This window comes from Salmo salar, chromosome ssa23, assembly GCF_905237065.1.
Source record: "Salmo salar chromosome ssa23, Ssal_v3.1, whole genome shotgun sequence".
Classification (NCBI taxonomy): domain Eukaryota; kingdom Metazoa; phylum Chordata; class Actinopteri; order Salmoniformes; family Salmonidae; genus Salmo; species Salmo salar.
The window spans coordinates 14,212,324-14,234,479 of NC_059464.1; the positions used below are offsets into that span (position 1 = coordinate 14,212,324).

A 22,156-nucleotide genomic window follows, 5' to 3' on the forward strand; every position below is an offset into this window, starting at 1 on the left:
CTGGACTGAGGGCTTGAAGGCCTGTTGTAAGGCAGGTCCTCACCAGACATCACCGACGACAACGTCGCCTATGGGCACAAACCCACCGTCACTGGACCAGACAGGACTGGCAAAAAGTGCTCTTCACTGACGGGTCGCAGTTTTGTCTCACCAGGGGTGATGGTCGGATTCTTGTTTATCGTCGAAGGAATGAGCGTTACACCAAGGCCTGTACTCTGGAGCGGGATTGATTTTTGGAGGTGGAGGTCTGGGGCGGTGTGTCACAGCATCGGACTGAGCTTGTTGTCGTTGCAGGCAATCTCAACGCTGTGCGTTACAGGGAAGACATCCTCCTCCCTCATGTGGTACCCTTCCTGCAGGATCATCCTGACATGACCCTCCAGCATGACAGTGCCACCAGCCATACTGCTCATTCTGTGCGTGATTTCCTGCAAGACAGGAATGTCAGTGTTCTGCTATGGCCAGCGAAGAGCCCGGATCTCAATCCCATTTAGCACGTATGGGACCTGTTGGATCGGAGGGTGAGGGCTCGGCAGAAATGTCCGGGAACTTGCAAGTGCCTTGGTGTAAGAGTGGGGTAACATCTCACAGCAAGAATTGGCAAATCTGGTGCAGTCCATGAGGAGGAGATGCACTGCAGTACTTAATGCAGCTGGTGGCCACACCAGATAGTCACAGTGAGAGGACGTTGTCTTTTTTTGCTGAGTTTACTTAGTAGTAGTAGTACGACTATTACTAGTAGTAATACGACTACAGAATTTAAATAGACCTCTAATGCGATTAATACTAGTATTGTACTAGCTAGTAGCCGTATATAGGGCTGTGGTATTACACTGAGTATACAAAACATTAGCAACACCTGCTCTTTCCATGACAGACTGACCAGGTGAACGATCCCTTATTGATGTCACTTGTTAAATCCACTACAATCAGTTTAGATGGGGAGGAGACAGGCTCATCAGGGCTTGACATTAACCTTTGTGTGCCTGGGATAAATAAAAACATTTGTTAGACAAGAAGAATATAGATTTAAGTTGTTAAAAAAGTTTAAAAAAAATGTATCACACAAAAATCATCAAACAATTAGACACTGAGCCATTTCTGATCAATGTACTGCTCACTGTCCTCCCACTCTCTGCAGAGCGCATCAGAGTATAGTTATTGTAGGGATGCTTTGGCAGGTATGAGCGGTCTTTCAATCATACAGTTTGGAATCAAAGCGAGCTAAGTGTGCACATTTGTTGATAAACACTACATGACCAAAAGTATGTGGACACCTGCTCCTCGAACATCTCATTCCAAAATCATGGGCATTAATATGGAGTTGGTCCCCCCCTTTGCTGCTATAACAGCCCAGTCTTCTGGGAAGGCTTTCCACAAGATGTTGGAACATTGCTGCAGGGACTTGTTTCCATTCAGCCACGTCGGGCACTGATGTGGGCCATTAGGCCTGGCTCGCAGTTTGCGTTCCAATTCATTCCAAAGGTGTTTGTTGGGCTCTGTGCAGGCCAGTCAAGTTCTTCCACACCGATCTCGACTAACCATTTCTGTATGGACCTCACTTTGTGCACAGGGGCATTGTCATGCTGAAACAGGAAAGGGCCTTCCCCAAACTGTTGCCACAAAGTTGGAAGCACAGAATTGTCAAGAATGTCATTGTATGCTATAGCGTTAAGATTTTTCCTTCACTGAAGCCAAGAGGTCTAGCCCGAACCACTGCTCCAGTGTCCAATGGAGGCGAGTTTTAGACCACTCCAGCCGACGCTTGGCATTGTGCATGGCCATCTTAGTCTTGTGTGCGGCTGCTCGGATATGAAAACCCATTTCATGAAGCTCCCGACAAACAGTTATTGTGCTGACGTTGCTTCCAGAGGCAGTTTGGAACTCGGTAGTGAGTGTCGCAACCGCGCTTCATCACTTGCCGCTCCTGTTCTGTGAGCTTGTTTGGCCTTCGACTTTGTGGCTGAGCCGTTGTTTCTCCTAGTCATTTCCACTTCACAATAACAGCACTTACAGTTGACCAGGGAAGCTCTAGCACGGCAGAAATTTGACTAACTGGCTTGTTGGAAAGGTGGCATCTTATGATGGTGCCACTTTGAAAGTCAATGAGTTCTTAAGTAAGGCCATTCATCTGTCAATGTTTGTCTATGGAGATTGCATGGCTGTGCAACAGGTGTGGCTGAAATGGCTGAATCCACTAATTTGAAGGGGTGTCCATATGTTTTTGTATTTAGACTCGCTACAGGCTGCCCGGCAAGAACAAGGCAGACATGTCCATATCCAGAGTTTTATTGGCTCATGGTCAGCACCACACATTAGAACACACAGGCTAGAAGTGAGCTTCATGTTACAATTAGGAATGGACTTGTGGTTCTGAAAGGTAAGAACCCGTATGTGTTGTTGTAAGCTATGCAGTAGGAATATCTATCTAAAGAATCGCATAGCATTAGGGATGTCCCAATATGACATTTTTGGCCGATACCAATATCCGGTATTTTCCTTGCCAAAAAAAAAACTATTCCGATACCGGCCTTTTAAGCATCCTGATACTGTTAAATAGTTAACACACACGGTAAAGCGTAAAGAGGCTCAGAGTGAATGCCACCGAGCACTTAAGTTTTAACCCCACAGTTTATGTCGGCAGTTTTGTTGAGCTGGCGTTTCAATGCCATGACAAACGGAATCAAGTATGCTGCAGATGCAGTTGATCATCTTATGTCTCGAGTCAGTTGTTCGAATGGCACTAGGAGTGTATTCATGTTTCCAAGTTTCAAGCATGCTCTCAAATGCCATTGAAATGGAAGCAGGGGTATGAGAACCAGCACATTCTTGAGCATGCGAAATGGCTTTCCTCAGTACGAAATCCTCGTCAACCCACTGTGCTGTCAGACTTAGCATGCTCATGGGGCTGACATCGCTGGTCCAAATGTCAGTTGTGAAGCTAAAAGCCAACATCATCCACGACAGAGAACGGTTGATTGTCAAGGTCAATGAATTCAATTATCTTGGCGTTAATGGGTTTCGCTTTCGAGTTGTCTCGCTGAAATGTTCTTACTCTTTCAAATGACTGCTCAACTTGAACTTGTTTAGTTGTTGGAAGTGTATTGTATTTTTTGTGGCGTCATTACGTCATCTACTTACGTTATATACGTATGCACATCAGCTTTGACATTGGTTTTGCACATCGCCTTTAAACTTGACATCGGGCCAATGTTGGCATTTTTAGTTAATATTGTCGGACTCTGGTATGCTCACCGATATATTGTGTATCTATACAGGGATATACTGGTAGCCTAGTGGTTAGGGGGTGGCAGGTAGCCTAGTGGTTAGAGCGTTGGTCTAGTAACCGAAAGGTTGCAAGATCATATCCCCGAGCTGACAAGGTAACAATCTGTCGTTCTGCCCCTGAACAAAGAAGTCAACCCACTGTTCCTAGGCAGTCATTGAAAATAAGAATTTGTTTTTAACTGACTTACCTAGTTAAATAAAGGTAAAATAAAAAAACATTCCCATAGCAGCATACACATTAACAGCAGTATATGTATAAACATCTCACAGGAGAGAGAACTTACTAATACATGCGAGATTTATGGCCCTTGCTCTCAGGACTGGTGGTGCTCTTATCTGATCTTTTCTGGTGCCATAGAGTCAAATTTTACTGCACATGCAGGGCCGAGGACAGACCGAAACTTCTAGAATCTCGCACCATGGCTTAAAGATGCACTACTATGCAGAAGTCAGTCCGCCATTTCCTGGTTGCTAAAATTCTAATAGTTTGCCTAATTCCAGTTTGTGTCAAAACAAGCAAGTATAGTGTAGAGAGTATAGTGTACCATCCAAACCACTGTGAAATATATTTTCCATAACCAAAAATATTTTATTTTCAGCTTTTTGAAACTGGTGTACAAAACAGAAGGTAAACCGCAGAAACTAAACTTAAGAACGGGAAGCATAAAAATAGCGCGCATTGAACTTATCTACTGCTTTTTTAGACTTGCTTTGAATGAGAGTGACAGATATATATAACTCTCATTTCTATGTGAAATTGGTCAGGTTGCCCAAAATGTTACATATTGCAGCTTTAACAGTAGCGCAAACTATGAAAGCGCAGATGTAAAGTGCGCATTACAGTCTATAGGGATTAACCATCTCTAAACAAGAACATCTGTTGCACAACACTCATGCATTCAATTCAATACAGGCCCTTATAAACGACATGTACATAAGCTCCAGCGGTACTATACAGCTACAGTCACATGCTCAGACGTAGCCTTTTTTACGTGTTCTATTGTTTAATTATGCATTAGTATAATGTACTCTTTATGTTAAGTTTTTATTGAGCTATTTGCTGCTGTTTTGCTTTTGGCATCGGGCCAAAGATGTTGCTAATGTTTGTTGTAGAAAGGCTTATGATAGTTGCTAATATTTATTTGTTTGTTTACAGGCATTTGTTGTAGAGGACAACAAGCAGGTGATCCTAGAGGGACAGCTTCATGTGGCCCTACAGACCATCGACAAAGAGGCCTGCTCTTTGACACAGAAAGAGGTACACAAATGTATTGAGAAACAGTTGTAAACATTCAAATCACCATTTTGTTCTGTGTAGTGTACACACAAGCTGAATAACTATACACACTCCTGGACTCCTTTGCATTGCGACTCAAGCACAAACAAAACAAAGCGATCCTACTTCTTGAGAATGCACTCTCTCTCTCGCGCCCTCTCTCTCATTCACTACCTAAAAGCCCCTATATCTCCCTGCCAAGGTCCAACAGGGCGCTGAGTGTTTACTTGGCCACCTCCCAAACACCCTGTAAGCTGTGGGGCCAGGGTGACACTGGAAAGCTTGGTATGTCGGACTCAGGCCTGGTAGAGGTTTTTACAGGGTTAGTGTCTACTCTGACCTATGCTCCTCATGGGTTTATAGGCCAACATGAGTAAGATGAGTGCTTAAGAGGCAGGCCCATGCTTTGCTATCTCAAAGCTGAGTGGAAGATTGTTCAATTCAAAGAAAAAATTAACTTTATTGATCCCCAGAGGTAAAATGAAATTGGTCACCACTCACCAGCATAGGAGACATACAGTAAGGGAGGCGATATACTGTACTCAGATACATCAACACATATACAATGCATTCGGAAAGTTCAGCCCCCTTGACTTTTTCCACATTTTGTTCCGTTACAGCCTTAATATAAAATTGATTAAATTGTTTTCCCCCCTCATTAGTCTACACAAAATACACCATAAAGACAAAGCAAAAACAGGTTTTTAGAAATGTTTGCAAAAATGGAAATATTACAGTTAAATAAGTATTCAGAACCTTCACTCAGGACTTTGTAGAAGCACCTTTGGTAGTGATTTACAGCCTCAAGTCTTCTTGGATATGACTCTACAAGCTTGGCACGCCTGCATTTTGGGAGTTTGTTCCATTATTCTCTGCAGATCCTCTCAAGCAATGTCAGGTTGGAAGGGGAGCGTCGCTGTACAGCTATTATCAGGTCTCTCCAGAGATGTTCGATCGGGTTCAAGTCCGGGCTCTGGCTGGGACACTCAAGGACATTCAGAGACTTGTCCCGAAGCCACTCGTGCGTTGTCTTGGCTGTGTGCTTAGGGTCGTTGTCCTGTTGGAAGGTGAACCTTCACCCCAGTCAGGTCCTGAGTGCTCTGGAGCAGGTTTTCATCAAGGATTTCCCTGTACTTTGCTCTGTACATCTTTCCCTCAATCCTGACTAGTCTCTCAGTCCCTGCTGCTTAAAAACATCCCCACAGCTTGATGCTGCCACCACCATGCTTCACTGTAGGGATGGTGCCAGGTTTCCTCCGGACGTGATGATTGGAATTCAGGGCAAAGAGTTCAATCTTGGTTTCATCAGACAAGAGAATATTGTTTCTCATGGTCTGAGAGTCATTTAGGTGCCTTATGCCAAACTCCAAGTGGGCTGTTATTTGCTGTTTACCTAGGAGTGGCTTCCATCTGGCCGCTCTAGCATAAAGGCCTGATTGCTGGGGTGCTGCAGAGATGGTTGTCCTTCTGGAAGGTTCTCCCATCTCCACAGAGAAGCTCTGTCAGCGTGACCATCGGATTCTTGGTTACCTCCTGACCAAGGCCCTTCTCCCCCAACTTCTCAGTTTGGCCGGGCGGCCAGCTCTAGGAAGAGTCTTGGTGGTTCCAAACTTCTTCCATTTAAGAATGGAGGCCAGTGTTCTTGGATCTTCAATGCTGCAGAAATGTTTTGGTACCCTTCCCCAGATCTGTGCCTCGACACAACCTTGTCTCGGAGCTCTGCAGACAATTCCTTCAACCTCCATAGCTTGGTTTTTGCTCTGACATGCACTGTCAACTATGGGACCTTATATAGACAGGTGTGTGCCTTTCCAAATCATGTCCAATCAAATGAATTTACCACAGGTGGACTCCAAGTTGTAGAAACATCTCAAGGATGATCAATGGAAACAGGATGCACCGGAGCTCAATTTCGAATCTCATAGCAATATCTGAATACTTATGTAAATAAGGTATTTCGTTTAAAAAAAAATTGTAATACATTTGCAAAATATTCTCAACCTGTTTTCACTTTGTCATTATGGGGTATTGTGTGTCAATTGATGAGAACAATTAATACAATACATTTTAGAATAAGGCTGTAACATAACAAAATGTGAAAAAATTCAAGGGTTCTAAGTACTTTCCGAATGCACTGTACCTGAGCATGGATGGCTAGTCAAAGTACAATATATGACGTCTAAAGAAACGTATTCAATTCAAATAGGTTTTTATTGAAGTCATCATTCTAATGTATATTATGTTGGTGACGGTATTTAGTCTCTATGGATCAATAAAGTTGATCCACTTCAATTAAAATATGTTTCTATGGAATGCATCACTCCTGTATACCAAGCAGTATGTTATGTTTCATACCACCATTGTACTCAGCTGGAATGATAAAGTTTTGAGATTGTTGGATGTTTTATTAGTGACGCGCTCAGTGCTGACAGTGAACCAACCAATGCTTGCGCTCTTCAAAATGTTTCTCTCTCCAGCAGTATTCAAGGATGAGCTTAGAGCTTAGCAATGTCAAGTGTATCCAACTAACTGCCACACATGTTCATGAACATACTCACTTACCTTCTCACACACACATCTTGCACTTTGCCAGGGTGTTTAAGGAGTGTGTGTGCGTATGTTGATGATGTCATGCTATCTAACAGTGTATACGGAGGGAGGAATGCCCTTCAGGAGTGATTGGTGCAGAGATGAACAGTGGCTCCCTCCATCTCTGCTTAAATGAGTAAGGAAGGTCAGATGACTTGTTTAGTAGGTGGAGAGAGGGGTGGCTGATGGTTTGCTTTACTGAGAGTGAGAGCTGTCTCCAGAGAGTGGCCAGTGGAGGGCATTGAGGGACATAGAGTGCTCTTAGTCTGTATGTAGTCTAAGACTTCTAAGTACCTCAGCTCCATACTCTACTGATGTGCTGTTATAGGCCTACTATACAGATGGATGTTTATATACAGTACCAGTCAAAAGTTTGGACACCCCTACTCATTCAAGGGTTTTTCTTTATTTTTAGACATAAAAACTATGAAATAACACACATGGAATCATGTCGTTTCTAAAAAAGTGTTAAACAAATCAAAGTATATTTTCTATTTGAGTTTCTTCAAAGAAGCCACCCTTTGGCTCGGAGACAGCTTTGCACACTCTTGGCATTCTCTCAACCAGCTTCATGAGGTCATCACCTGGAATCCATTTCAATTAACGGGTGTGCCTTGTTAAAAGTAAATTTGTGGAATTTCTTTCCTTAATGCATTTGAACAAATCAGTGGTGTTGTGACAAGTTAGGTGTGGTATACAGAAGATAGCCCTATTTGGTAAAAGACCAAGTCCATATTATGGCAAGAACAGCTCAAATAAGTAAAGAGAAACAAAAGTCCATCATTACTTTAAGACATGAAGGTCAGTCAATCCAGAAACCAAGTCCATATTATGGCAAGAACATCTCAAATAAGCAAAGAGAAACGACAGTCAATCCAGAACATTTCAAGAACTTTGAAAGTTTCTTCAAGTGCAGTTGCAAAAACCATCAAGTGTTATGATGAAACTGGCTCTCATGAGGACCGCCACAGGAAAGGAAGATCCAGAGATTGCCTCTGCTGCAGAGGATAAGTTCATTACAGTTACCAGCCTCAGAAATTGCAGCTCAAATAAATGCTTCAGAGTTCAAGTAACAGACACATCTCAACATCCAACTGTTCAGAGGAGACTGTGTGAATCAGGCCTTCATGGTCGAATTGCTGCAAAGAAACTACTAATGGACACCAATAAGAGAGACTTGCTTGGACCAAGACGCACAAGCAATGGACATTAGGTCTGATGAGTGAGTCCAAATTTGAGATTTTTGGTTCCAACCGCCGTGTCTGTGAGACGCAGAGTAGGTGAATGGAGGATCTCCGCATGTTTGGTTCCTACTGTGAAGCATGGAGGTGGTGTGGGGGGTGCTATGCTGGTGACACTTAGTGATTTATTTGGAATTTGTTTTGATGTCTTCACTATTATTCAACAATGTAGAATATAGTAAAAATAAAGAAGAATTAGTAGGTGTGTCCAAACTTTTGACTGGTACTGTAGGTGATATTTGGCTCCGGATCCAGATTTTGCTGATTGAAATGTTTTCAACTCTGACACACACTCTCACACTCACACACACACTTTAACACACGTCACAGGCCCAAAGTCACATTCAGCAAAGATTAAAGCTGGTGTCTTTTTTTCCTTTTTTTTTTCTTGGTCTTCATGAAGACATATCGGAGGATAATGAACCAAGCCATTAAGTGTGTGTGTGTGAAAGTGACACCTTATCACACTTTACAAAATACATCAGTGAAGTTTTTTTTCTCTTCACTTTTACCATACATGATCACATGCACATCACAGCGGTACACTTCCCTCCCACACACAGTATTGGGATTTAATGACAGAGTGGGTTTAAGTGTACTGTATGTGTGTACATCTGTAAGGAACAGACTAAAACTGTACCCACTGCCCGACGCAAGCGGTCTCCATCTCTCTTCTGACCACCTCCTGTGGAAGTGGTGTGTGATTTGGTTTTAGCATGAGATCCTCACGCCTGTCTAAAAATAACTTTCCCCTTTCTCCCTCTTCCACCCACTCACCCGGCCTGACCACATCCACATTGCCAGACTTTTTAAAAATGGTTTATTATTGTTCTTAAAACTCCCCCTCACACACACACACCTTCCTCCAAGACAAGCCTTTGCATAGCAACAGTGTCCACGGTGCGCTCACTTATAACGCTGGACAGAACTTCTCTCATCCCATTATTCCTGTAGCTTTTTATAGCTCTGCACGTGAGTCGCCAAGACCACCTTTTTCCCTCCCTCCCTTCGTCTCTCATGCACCCTCGCTTTCTCTTCTCATAGAAGATCTCATAAAGACCCTCATTTCCTAACTGGAATTGCCTTTAGCAAACCTTTGCTAAGAATTACTTAGTGATTGTTTCTACCTACCTTGGCTTGAATATCAGAATGCCATATAGGTGAATTGCATTTATAGCGCTCATAAATGTATAGATATAGAACATGTTCATGTTTCCAGTGCATGACTGGCTATATGGATGTCTTGACGTCCTGTGTTAATGTTTTGATAAACACCCTCCCAGCCTCTGTTAATCTCTGCCTCTAACCCGACACACACACACACACACACACACACACACACACACACACACACACACACCAGCTGAAAACTGTTCCTATCATCAAAACGTGGAATTACAGTTCTGTGAATGTCTCCAGGAAGGCATTTTATAATATTTTTTAAAAGCAAATGTTCTGCGCAGAGCAGGCTGCACAATGGTGAACAAATTATACCACAACAAATAGTCTGTATAGTTACATGTACAGGTAACTGCCAAAACAAAAGGAAACACTTGAGTAAATGAGGGATACAAAGTGTATTGAAAAAAGGTGTTCCACACAGGTGTGGTTCCTGAGTTAATTAAGCAATTAACATCCCATAATGCTTACTTAGGGTCATGTATAAAAATATCCAGTTGCCCATTATTTTGGCTACCGTGGCTAGAAGAGATCTCAGTGACTTTGAAAGAGGGGTCTCAAAGGAGCATAGGGGGTTTAAAGGGGGGGGGGGGGTGTCACAAGATCTCAACCCAATTGAACAATTATGGAAGATTCTGGAGTGGTTCCTGAGACAGTATTTTCCATCACCAACCACACCAATTGATAGAATTTATTCTGGAAGAATGGTGTCACGTCCCTCCAATAGAGTTCCAGACTTGTAGAATCTATGTCAAGGTGCACTGAAGCTGTTCTGGTGACAGTTACCTTTATATACAAGCAGTATGTGTTTGACATAATGGTCTGACTTTGTGAACCCTTTAGGGTTTTCTGTATTTCTGCAAACATTTGACCTAAAATGTTTTCCTATTTTCATCTAAGTACTAATAATAGATCAAGTGAACCTGATTTAAACAAATAACAAACAATTCTACTTTTTCATTTCGTTATTGATCAAATTGATCCAACATTCTATTTATTTGTTGGAAAAAGTATGTGAACCTCTAGATTAATCCGCTCAATAAAGTGTATTAAAGTAGTCAAACGTTTAGTATTTGGCCCCATATTCCCAGCACACAATGACTACATCAAGCTTGTGACTCTACAAACTTGTTTGATGCATTTGCAGTTTGTTTTGGTTGTATTTTGAGTTGTGCTTTGCCCAATAGTAACTGAATGGTGAGTAAAACGTTTTAAAGTGAGTAGATAAGATGTTTTTGAACACTTCTAAATGAATCCTGATTAATAACATGATTTAAGAAAAACCATGAATGAATAATTGAGTGAGAGAGTTAGAGGCTACAACAAAACGTTCTCGGTGTAGCCTCCTTTTTCTCCGGTAAAATGCAAGATTTAACTTCAAGCAAACATCTAGAATTGTTTTAAAATGGTCATACCATGTATCATTTAGCTATTTGATTTAGAATTTTAGGACCCCTTTAGGTATACATTTGAATGTTTTTATTACTTGATAAAATGTTGAATTTAACCTTTTTCTACTGTAGCCCATAAAAAAAAACAATTTGAATAACACATAAATGGCAAAGACGGTCTAAAAATAAGAACGGAATAAGAAAGCTCAGGATGTATTTTTTTGTACACCTTTTAACCCCTTATTTTTGTTACAAAACTACCTCCATACAGCCATTCATTTGTATGGCTTACCTTCAGACGAGTCCCGTGACACTTGTAGGGGCCACATAGCAAAACGGAGACCACCATCATGCACAGCAATAGCTGGATGAGAGTTGTGTAGCTAAATATTAGGCCACTCATTAGCTAAATATTAGGGCTATAAATATTTACCTGTCAAAAGTGCAAGGATTTTTTTTTTTTTTCACAGATTATGAAATAGCAGATCTGTGGGTTCTTCCAGGCTACGCTCTGCAGCAGTTGGGCATGCAAAGCTCCACTATTGATAAGGCGTAGATTTTTAGACACTAATATTATTCTACCTAGGCTACAACGACACAGTGCAATTAGGAATGTATTATTATAAAGTGAGTACACACTTATTGGCTAGGGCTGCAGTGATGTAGGTTCATTTTAAATTATATTTGTATCTATTTTATTAGGATCCTCAGCTACTCTTCCTGGGTTCCACACAAAACATGACATAATACAGAACATTAATAGACAACAACAGCTTAAGGACAGAACTACATGTATTTAAAACGTCACATATAGCTTATGGTGTGCTTCAGTGCTGTGTGTAAGTTGACTATGCAAACAACTTGGAATTGAACACATTAATGCTTCTAAAAATAAAAAGACTGGCATGCATAGTATTGATATTAACCCTCTAATTACAGTAAAGAGCAAGACAAGAACCGCTTAAACGTTCTGTTTTGGTTGCGTCATGCCGAAATAACTAAGTGAAATCACATTTATCACGTGCCGAATACAACTGGTGTGGACTTTACCGTGAAATGCTTGCTTGCGAGCCTTTCCAATTTAAAATAAGTAATAATAATAACACGAGGAATAAAATACAGAAGAATTGCGCTATATAAGGGAGTACCATAAAGCCTCTGCCTGATTATTCAACCATTTTGGTTCTGTTATGGGTCTATTCTCAATCATTTACAACATCCGGAAAAGTACATTAGCGTACTCATGGTGTATTTTGATCACACCATCTTTCTCTCACGCTCTCACACACTCGCTCACATATTCCCAGCCAGGGGCGTATTCATTACAGAAACCGTTTTTAACCAAACAGAATAAAATCTGTTTCTATTGGACAAATTCAGGTAGGTCCCGCTTCTTTTTTTTTTTTTTTATTTTTAAGTTTTGTAACAGAATATGCGTAATGAATACGCTCTTGTTCTTTTGGTTTCTCTATTTTACATTCAGCAAGCAAGAGCAAGCTGTAGTGGTAAATAAAATGCCCCAAATAAGTGTACAACAAGCTATTGTAGGCCTAGTCTACCTTTTTCCTGGGACTCCAAGAGCTAAAGAGGAATTATTATGAATAATATGAAATGACAAGAAGCCGAGGATGAACGTATCGCTCCAAAAATAACAGCTTTTAGGCATACAGATAGTCCAGCAATGGACTGTTGTCCTCCCCATTCGGTAGCAATACCTCCAACACCCACTTTTAATGCTTTCACTTTTTTCCACATTGAGGAACCATCTCCTTTCAACTCCAAAATTCACTTTAACTTTTCTAGACTCTTCATCGGACAGAGACTGCAAAGAAAGCTAGCTCCCCATGTCATCTCTACAAGCCCTATTTGATTCCCCAGATACTCTACACGTTCTGGATACACCAAGCACAAAGGGGACTGATCGAACAGCCAATGCAAGGTAAAAGCGAAATGCTCACCCAGCCGGGCTCAGCAAGGAGAATGAGAGAGAGCAGGGTTGTATGTAGAAAGTTGCACGTAGTAGAATTCAATATGTAAATTCCACATTTTCCTCCGGGTAATAATTGCCTAAATTTCAACTGGAAAAACACACACACACACACACTTTCTATACAAAACGCAGGTGAAATAGTTTAAAACACAGCCTTTTTTGATGGTTTTCATTTTGAAAATGCAGATTTAGGAACTCTAACGCGACTGCCTATACTGGCGCTTAGGCCAGGTAGTCTATCTGTGCGCGTTCACACAATTTACATAACTGATAAATATAATTAAATAAACCACAACTTCATTATTACTGCGCCGTTTGCGAGCTCTCCAAACGTGTACGCTACGAGAATGAGAACGGTATGCAGTATTAATACATTGAATAAACAGAAATGACCGCAACCAAACATTGTAGATTAATGGTAGCCTACATTTACTACTGGTGATAATTTTGATATATAGTGGGAAATACTTAAACATCAACAAACAAAACCATGAATGAGCACATTGGTGGGAAAGTGCAGTGTCTGTACTTTTATATTTTTGCCAACTTTTACTTCACTACATTCCTGAAGAAAATAGTGTACTTTTTACTCCATACATTTTCCCTGACACCCAAAAGTACTCGTTACATTTGGAATGCTTAGCAGGACCAGAAAATTGTCAAATTTACGTGATTATCAAGAGAACATCCCTGGTCATCCCTACTGCCTATGATCTGGCGGACTCACTAAACACGCGTTTTCATTTAAGCAATAAGGCCCGAGGAGGTGTGGTATATGGCCAATATACCACGGCTAAGGGCTGTTCTTATGCGCAACGCGGAGTGCCTGGACACATCACAAACCCCAGAGGTGCCTTGTTGCTATTATAAACTGGTTGTCAATGTAATTACAGCAGTACAAACAAGTAATGTGTTTTAGCATGGCTGTCAGTCAATAAGCATTCAGGGCTTGAACCACCCAGTTTATAATTGTAAATCATGTGGAGTGTGTCCCTGGCTTTCCGTAAATAAATAAATAAACATAATGGCGCTGTCTGGTTTGCTTAATATAAGTAATTTGAAATGATTTATACTTTTTATTTTATTTTTTTGTTACTGAAGTATATTTTAGCAATTACATTTTACTTTTGATACTTAAGTATTTTTCAAACCAAATCCTTTTAGACTTTTACTCAAGTAGTATTTTACTGGGTGACTTTCACTTATACTTGAGTTATTTTCTATTAAGGCATCTTTACTTTAACTCCAGTATAACAATTGGGTACTTTTTCTACCACTGGTTGCCACAGTATTCTATATATATATATATATATATTAGATGGTTAAGGATACTTTTTTGATATCAGTTTGAGTACTTGATTACTCATGCCAATTCCTACAATTGTTTTTATTTGTTTAATCAGGTTCGCTTTATCTGTTAGGACTAAGATGAAGATCTGATCACATTTTAGGTCAAATTTATGCAGAAATACAGAGAATCCTAAAGGGTTCGCAAACTTTCTCTTGCCACTAATGGTGTGTAAGTATATTCCTCTGTTCTGTAGTAACAGACATGTACAGTGCATTCGGAAAGTATTCAGACCTCTGGACCTTCTACACATTTTCTTAAGTTACAGCCTTATTCTGAAATGGATTGAATTGTTTTTTTCCCTCATCAATCTACACACAATACCCCATAATGGTAAAGCAAAAACCAGGTTTTTGGACATTTTTGCATACATTTACACAAGTATTCAGACCCTTTACTCAGTACTTTGTTGAAGGACCTTTGGCAGTGATTACAGCCTTCTTGGGTATGATGATACAAGCTTGGCACACATGTATTTGGGGAGTTTCTCCCATTCTTCTCTGCAGATCCTCTAAAGCTCTGTCAAGTTGGAAGGGGAGTGTCGCTACACAGCTATTTTCAGGTCTCTCCAGAGATGTTCGATTGGATTCAAGTCCAGGCTCTGGCTGGGCTACTCAAGGACATTCAGAGACTTGTCCTGAAGCCACTCCTGCGTTGTCTTGCATGTGTGCTTAGGGTTGTTGTCCTGTTGGAAGGTGAACCTTCGCCACAGTCTGAGGTCCTGAGCACTCTGGAGCAGGTTTTCATCAAGGATCTCTCTGTACTTTGCTCTGTTCATCTTTCCCTCGATCCTGACTAGTCTCCCAGTCCCTGCCGCTGAAAAACATCCCCACAGCTTGATGTTGCCACCACCATGCTTCACGGTAGAAATGGTGCCAGGTTTCTTCCGGATGTAATGCTTGGCATTCAGGTCAAAGAGTTCAATCCTGGTTTCATCAGACGAGAGAATCTTGTTTCTCATGGTGAGAATTTTTTAGGTGCCTTTTGGCAACTCCAAGCTGGCTGTTGTGCCTTTTACTTAGTGGCTTCCCTGTGGCCACTCTAGCATAAAGGCCTGATTGGTGGAGTGCTGCAGAGATGGTTGTCCTTCTGTAAGGTTTTTCAATCTCCGCAGAGGAACTCTGGAGTGCTGTCAGTGTGTCCATCAGGTTCTTGGTCACCTCCCTGACTTAGGCCCTTCTCCCCCGATTGCTCAATTTGGCCGGGCGGCGAGCTCTAGGAGGAGTCTTGGTGGTTCCAGACTTCTTCCATTTAAGAATGGAGGCCACAGTGTTCTTGGCGACCTTCAATGCTGCAGACATTTTTTGGTACCCTTCCCCGGATCTGTGCCCCGACACAACCCTGTCTCGGAGCTCTACAGACAATTCCTTCGACCTCATGGCTTGGTTTTTGCGCTGACATGCACTATCAACTGTGGGACCTTATATAGACAGGTGTGTGCCTTTCCAAATCATGTCCAATCAATTGAATTTACCACTGGTGGACTCCAATGAAGTTGTAGAAACATCTCAAGGATGATCAATGGAAACAGGAGGCACCGGAGAGAATTTTCGAGTCTCATAGCAAAGGGTCTGAATACTTATGTAAATAATGTATTTCTGTTTTTGTTTTTAACACATTTGCTCACATTTCTAACCTGTTTTCGCTTTGTCATTATGGGGTATTGTGTGTAGATTGAGGAAAATATTTTAATCCATTTTAAAATAAGGCTGTAACGTAACAAAATGTGGAAAAAGTAAAGCGGGTCTGAATACTTTCCGAATGCACTATGCATCGGCAGTGTGTTTGAGGTAATGGTGTTGACGTTTACTCTTCCTGCATCCTGATTTCTGTTCCTCTGTCCTGTTGTAGGAGGCTCAGGAGATGGTGCTGCTGAAGTTTAAACCGGAGCTGCCGCCTCCAATGACACGGCCCTCCATGGAACAACTCTCCCACCTCATCAAGACCAACCTGCAGTACCCAGAGAGCTACAGCCACCCCTTCAATCAGAAGAGGTAGCACACACACGTAACATGACCAGCTAGCTAAACAATATAATTATCAAACCAAAAAACAGCATTTTGAGAGTAATTTAAAACAGCCAGCGACATGTGCTCACAGTCTTCAGCTATGTAATGGTACAAGCATTGACTGCAACAGTGCTCCGTGTTATGCGACTGAAAGGTTCTATGCGGTGAAGAAAGGGAGACATGATTAATGGTGTAAATAAAAATATATATTTATGTCTCTTTTGGCTCTCTTCCCGCCCTGTAGTCTGTGTATGGTTCCAGTCACTTTGACTCTGTCTAACTGCTCCCTGGCTCAAGTTGATGTCATCATTGACCTACGCCACAAAACAACCAGGTAAACATAACACAAACTCACTCTGTACTGTTAAATCTGCCATCTGTTCCTCATGTCCCTGACCAAATGTTTACCTGATAAACTGCATTCTATTTATCCTCCTGGTTTGAGTGAGCTTTCTATTTTCTTCTCTCCCTCTGCCGTCATCCCTCTTTCTCTCTCACTTTTCTCCCATCCCTCTCCTCCCTCCATCAGCCCTGAGTCTCTCGAGGTGCATGGTTCGTTTACATGGCTGGGCCAGACGCAATTCAAGCTGCAGTTGGGGGCACAAGAAGTGATGCGAGTGCAGCTGCAAGCCTGCTTCCTGCATGCGGGCGTCTATAATCTGGGAACGCCACGGGTCTTTGCCAAACTGGCGGACCAGGGAGCCATGTGTGAGACCAGCCAGCAGACGGCCACGCCAGCACTCATCATCATCATCAACAGCACCTGAACATTGTCCCGCCCCATCATCAATAGCCAATTAACCATCTGTCAATCATTACTACCAAGGCTCCAGAGTCCCCCATTGGTTGGCAACAACAGGGTTGAGAGACGCACCCAGCAAGAAATATCTTCCACATCCCATCTTTCCACCCAGTTTCAAATCACCCACTCCACTCCCCGCCCTAAAAAGTTGACACATTTTTCCAATTATGTAAAAACAAAATAGAATGTTCAAATTAAATTGTGCATCAGTTCAGCTTGTAACCACTTTGATGGTCCGACTGTTGACTATTTTATGTCCCAGCAACAAAGCAAAACATCATGGACTTACATGTAGAAGAAGGAACTATTTTCTCTCTCTCTGCGTATGAGTCTATCATCTCAGTGGAGGCGCTTTGGTTTTGACCTTTTTTTATTTTATGAAATCAACCCGTGAAAGGGAAGGACACAGAACAGACAGACATTCTAAACAAAGACAATGACCTGTCTCCTATGGTAACGTGGCATCTGTCTGCCGCCAGAGATTTTTATTTTATTTTTACTGTTGAAAAACGAATCACAGGTTGTTGTTGTTGTTGAGCTATCACAGTAGTGATTACATTGTTTACTTACTGGATTAACCTGGATGAGGAAGTAGGAAGAACTGCCCCACATGGACCAGACTGTCGGCACATCACAAACCCTTTAGAATATGAACCAGAGGTTGACCACTATACTATGATGAACGAATCCTTTGACTGACAGGCCCTGATGCTGCCTGCCCACCTGTCTGTTGTTGGTCTGTAGTCCATCTGGATTTACTGTGCTGTCAGTCTCCACGAGCACACACGTAATTTTCTACAAAACAAACTAATGAATCAATCAAATCAATATGTTCCCTATACTTCTCCCTCATTGGACGACCTCCACCTTGTGATCAAGCTGTTATTTAAATGTATGTATTTACTCAACTGCTTTTCAGATGAAAATGATGTATTATATTTATAACAAATTTACTGTAAATAGAAATAAAACGTAACCATTGATATGGGCTGTGAGATACAGTAACTGTCTCCTCTGTATGGTGAAATGTGTGGACGACGTGGTGATTTGTAATACTTTTCAGGGCAAGTTTTATTTTGCATTCCAAATGGCACCCTGTTCCATATATGTTACACTACTTTTGACCAGATCCCATTGTGTACTATAAACCCTGCCATTTGGGAAAAAGACTTAATGACTGTCTCTTTGATGCAGTGAATATAGTCCGACCCTCAATTAGCCTATCTCTGTAGAGCTGCTCCGTTTCTCAATGCCAACTCTGTTTTAAGTGCATTAGAAGTGACGTCTTTGTCAGGCTGTCCTCTGTCGCTCTTTCTCCCTGACACACACACTTACACTGATGTACGTCTATCTCAGTATCAGTTTTTCTCAGTCAAATGGATTCTCTAATCGCCGAATACTAATAATTTCTGGAAAGACTGCGTCTGAGAGATGCAATTTGAACATTTGTAAAGTATTACAAATGATATTGTAAAATGCTATTTAAAATGTATGCCTAGCCCAGGAGCTTTCACATTCAAGGTCACACAGAGAAACTCAACCTAGTAGATCTGCTGACACAAGCATATCTGGGCAAAGCTTAAAACATGAGATATTTAATTGAAGTTTTAGTTGTGAAGTTGCCATTCTTTAATCAAGCATTAATAATCTTGTTGGTACCTAATAAATTAACATAAGTTAAGTTGTAAAGTCCCCTGTGGTTCTCTACATTCTTGGGGAAAGAAGGGGTTCTACAGGCTTATCCTTGTAGTAGAATAACCCTTTACAGGGTTCTTCCTAGAACCATAAAGGAAATTCGTAATCCAATTCCAACCTTGCCTTGAGGCCACAGGTATGTGATGCCTCCGACAGACGCGCTTCCAAAGCAACCACAAAACAGGGAATCCAAAGCTCAGATCGTGTTAAAAAAATATATATATATATATATTTTCCAAAGGTAATTTCATAGACTGTATTCCATCGATGAGCAAAGTGCCCAGGAAAGGCTCCATAATGCTTTTAAATACCTGTGATGAACATAATAGAAAACCAAAAAACATGACTTCATCAACCATACTCCATAATTCATGAAGCAATATTTATTCTTATATTTTTCAAAATAGAGCAAAATAAAAAATATAGCATGAATAAAGTGGGAATTTGGCTCCAACAAACTCTATCCCCTGCAAGGAAAATGAAAGTGAGTCAGTTGGGTCTATCATTACTATCTTAACCCCATCTGTCCTGGACTAAACTTCTGTGGTCTTTGTCACAGGATCAGGGTGTAGTCCACTCAGACAAATGATACAGTTATGGCTAATGGCTGGCTGTAGGAGTTGGCGAGAGCGCACGAACAGATCTGGGACCAGGCTAAGTAATGGTTCCTAACTCCCTCATTCTCCCTGCCCACTCTCACTTCCTACCTTTCTATAGTGACCAGATAGAGTAGCAACACCCCTGGCTCCTACTCCTCTCTCTCTCTGCCTCCCAAGCCCCTCTCAGGTGATTCTCATTCAGACAGGGAGGCCAGAGCTTCACCCTTCAGTTTCAGAGCTCAACTGGCTTTAATTGATTTGGAGCAGAGCTCTCTCACTCATATATTAACTAATACAGGGATAGATGGAGCAGGAGATGAGGGATGACTATACAGGCAAATGTACCATGCAAGAGAGAAAGCAGTCATGACCCTCTGAAAGCAGACACAAATGACCCTGAAGACAAGACTCATGCTGTCAGATGCCCTCTCTCACTGTCATACATACACAGACAGGTAAAAAGGCTTCCTCTGGCACCCCTCCCCTGCCCCTCACATACACACTCCCAATTCAATAGACTTTATTGACATGGCAAGTTAAATCACTTACATTTGTCAAAGTACACATGGTCGGACTAACAGTAATAATTGTAGTAGTGATAATGATATTTACATTGACAGCAACAACAATAATCATAAATACAAGCTCTGTCTCACTGCAGAATTAGATATTTATCCACGTTTCTCCAAACATAACATTTCAAAGTCTTTTTGACACCCTGTGTTGACTCCTACTCAGTTTGTACCGTTTATACAAATTTAGAAGGTTAAGGTTTTGGATAGGGTTAAAATATTCAGTTTAGGGACTCATTCCGAATGGTTAAAGTAAAGGTTAAGGTTTGGGATAGGGTTAAAACCCACCAATGGGATTGAACACGCAACCACAGAGTTTGTAAACCTAAAAGACACAACATCGCAAGACTTCGGGAACGTTGGCGAAGCAGACCAGACCAAGGTCTAAAGGCACAACCTAGATTCGAGCCAATGTCTTAAGTCGTTGAACATGCTACTACTCCAACCTCCTGAAAGGAGTGCTTTTTGATTTGATGGCCTACACATGCGCAGTTCGGTGCGAGTTGACAAGTTTCTGCACATGAGCTTAGCTAGCCAAAGTCACCATGATATCGCCTACAAGTATGATTGAGTATTTCTATTGGAGAAGCAGTTTCTGCCTATCTTCACACTGTACGATCTTTGACGCAACCTTCTGAACCAGATTAATTGGATTACGCCCATCTGCCACCCCTGTCCACAACACCCTAGCAAAACCTAAACATACATGATGGTAACACTGATCACTGTTGTCCCTAGTGGCCAATTTTGAAGGCGTTTCCAGATGTCCTCAAGACCTCTAAAGACAACCAATTTCGAAGTCACTCTTGGGCGATCTGCCTGAATAAATAACAGTAATAGTGGTAGGCTAGTTTGAACATGACTGAAAAGCTGCATGATATGAAAGCCAAAACAGAATGGCAAATACTATTGTTACATTGTACTTCTCTCACTGACTCTCGTTCATTAGATGAAGAACCTGTCTTATGTTAATTTACACATGTCAAATGGTGACAACAATTGTATTGGATGCTACTCTCCATGTTGGATTGCTTTTGTAGCACTCTCAGGTTAATAAGGGTGAGGGTGACAAAGCATACTGTGAATTCAGAACCCAAGAGAATTGAGGTAGAGAAGCTGTGTGTGCTACAAGAGATCTCGCTTTGTCGCTGTCTATGGTTCTAAAACCACACACTGCTGTGGTTGGTGGCAGGTACATTTGAAGTCCGAGGTTTACATGCACCTTAGCCAAATACATTTAAACTCAGTTTTTCACAATTCCTGACATTTAATCCTAGTAAAAATTCCCTGTCTTAGGTCAGTTAGGATCACCACTTTATTTTAAGAATGTGAAATGTCAGAATAATAGTAGAGCTTTTTATTTCTTTCATCACATTCCCAGTGGGTCAGAAGTTTACATAGTCTCAATTAGTATTTAGTAGCGTTGCCTTTAAATTGTTTAATTAATTTTGGTCAAACGTTTTGGGTAGCCTTCCACAAGCTTCCAACAATACGTTGGGTGAATTTTGGCCCATTCCTCCTGACAGAGCTGGTGTAACTGAGTCCGGTTTGTAGGCCTTCTTGCTCGCACACACTTTTTAAGTTCTGCCAAAAAAAATTCTTTAGGATTGAGGTCAGGGCTTTGTGATGGCCACTCAAATACCTTGACATTGTTTTCCTTAAGCCATTTTGCCACAACTTTGGAAGTATGCTTGGGGTCATTCCATTTGGAAGACCCATTTGCGACCAAGCGTTAACTTCCTGACTGATGTCTTGAGATGTTGCTTCAATATATCCACGTAATTTTCCTACCTCATGATGCCATCTATTTTGTGAAGTGCACCAGTCCCTCCTGCAGCAAAGCACCCCCACAAACATGATGCTGCCACCCCCGTGCTTCACGGTTGGGATGGTGTTCTTCGGCTTGCAAGCCTCCCCCTTTTTCCTCCAAACATAACAATGGTCATTATGGCCAAACAGTTCTATTTTTGTTTCCTCAGACCAGAGGACGTTTCTCCAAAAAGTACGATATTTGTCCCCATGTGAGGTTGCAAACCGTAGTCTGCCTTTTTTATAGCGGTTTTGGAGCAGTGGCTTCTTCCTTGCTGAGCGGCCTTTCAGGTTATGTTGATATAGGACTCATTTTACTGTGGATATAGATACTTTTGTACCCGTTTCCTCCAGCATCTTCACAAGGT

At 41.5% G+C, this 22,156-nt stretch overlaps 1 protein-coding gene across 3 annotated transcripts in view; it reads left to right on the forward strand.

The window, feature by feature from the left end:
* Positions 1-18,114, forward strand: part of LOC106584195 (trafficking protein particle complex subunit 8) — a 105,975-nt gene extending 87,861 nt beyond the window's left edge. For all 3 annotated transcript variants that reach the window (XM_014169189.2, XM_014169191.2, XM_014169190.2), the window contains 4 exons: positions 4,445-4,546; positions 16,154-16,296; positions 16,556-16,645; positions 16,841-18,114. In XM_014169189.2, coding sequence (XP_014024664.1) covers positions 4,445-4,546; positions 16,154-16,296; positions 16,556-16,645; positions 16,841-17,078 — 573 coding nt within the window. In that variant the 3' untranslated portion in view covers positions 17,079-18,114. The remainder of the gene's footprint in view (positions 1-4,444; positions 4,547-16,153; positions 16,297-16,555; positions 16,646-16,840) is intronic.
* The last annotated feature ends 4,042 nt before the right edge of the window (positions 18,115-22,156 follow it).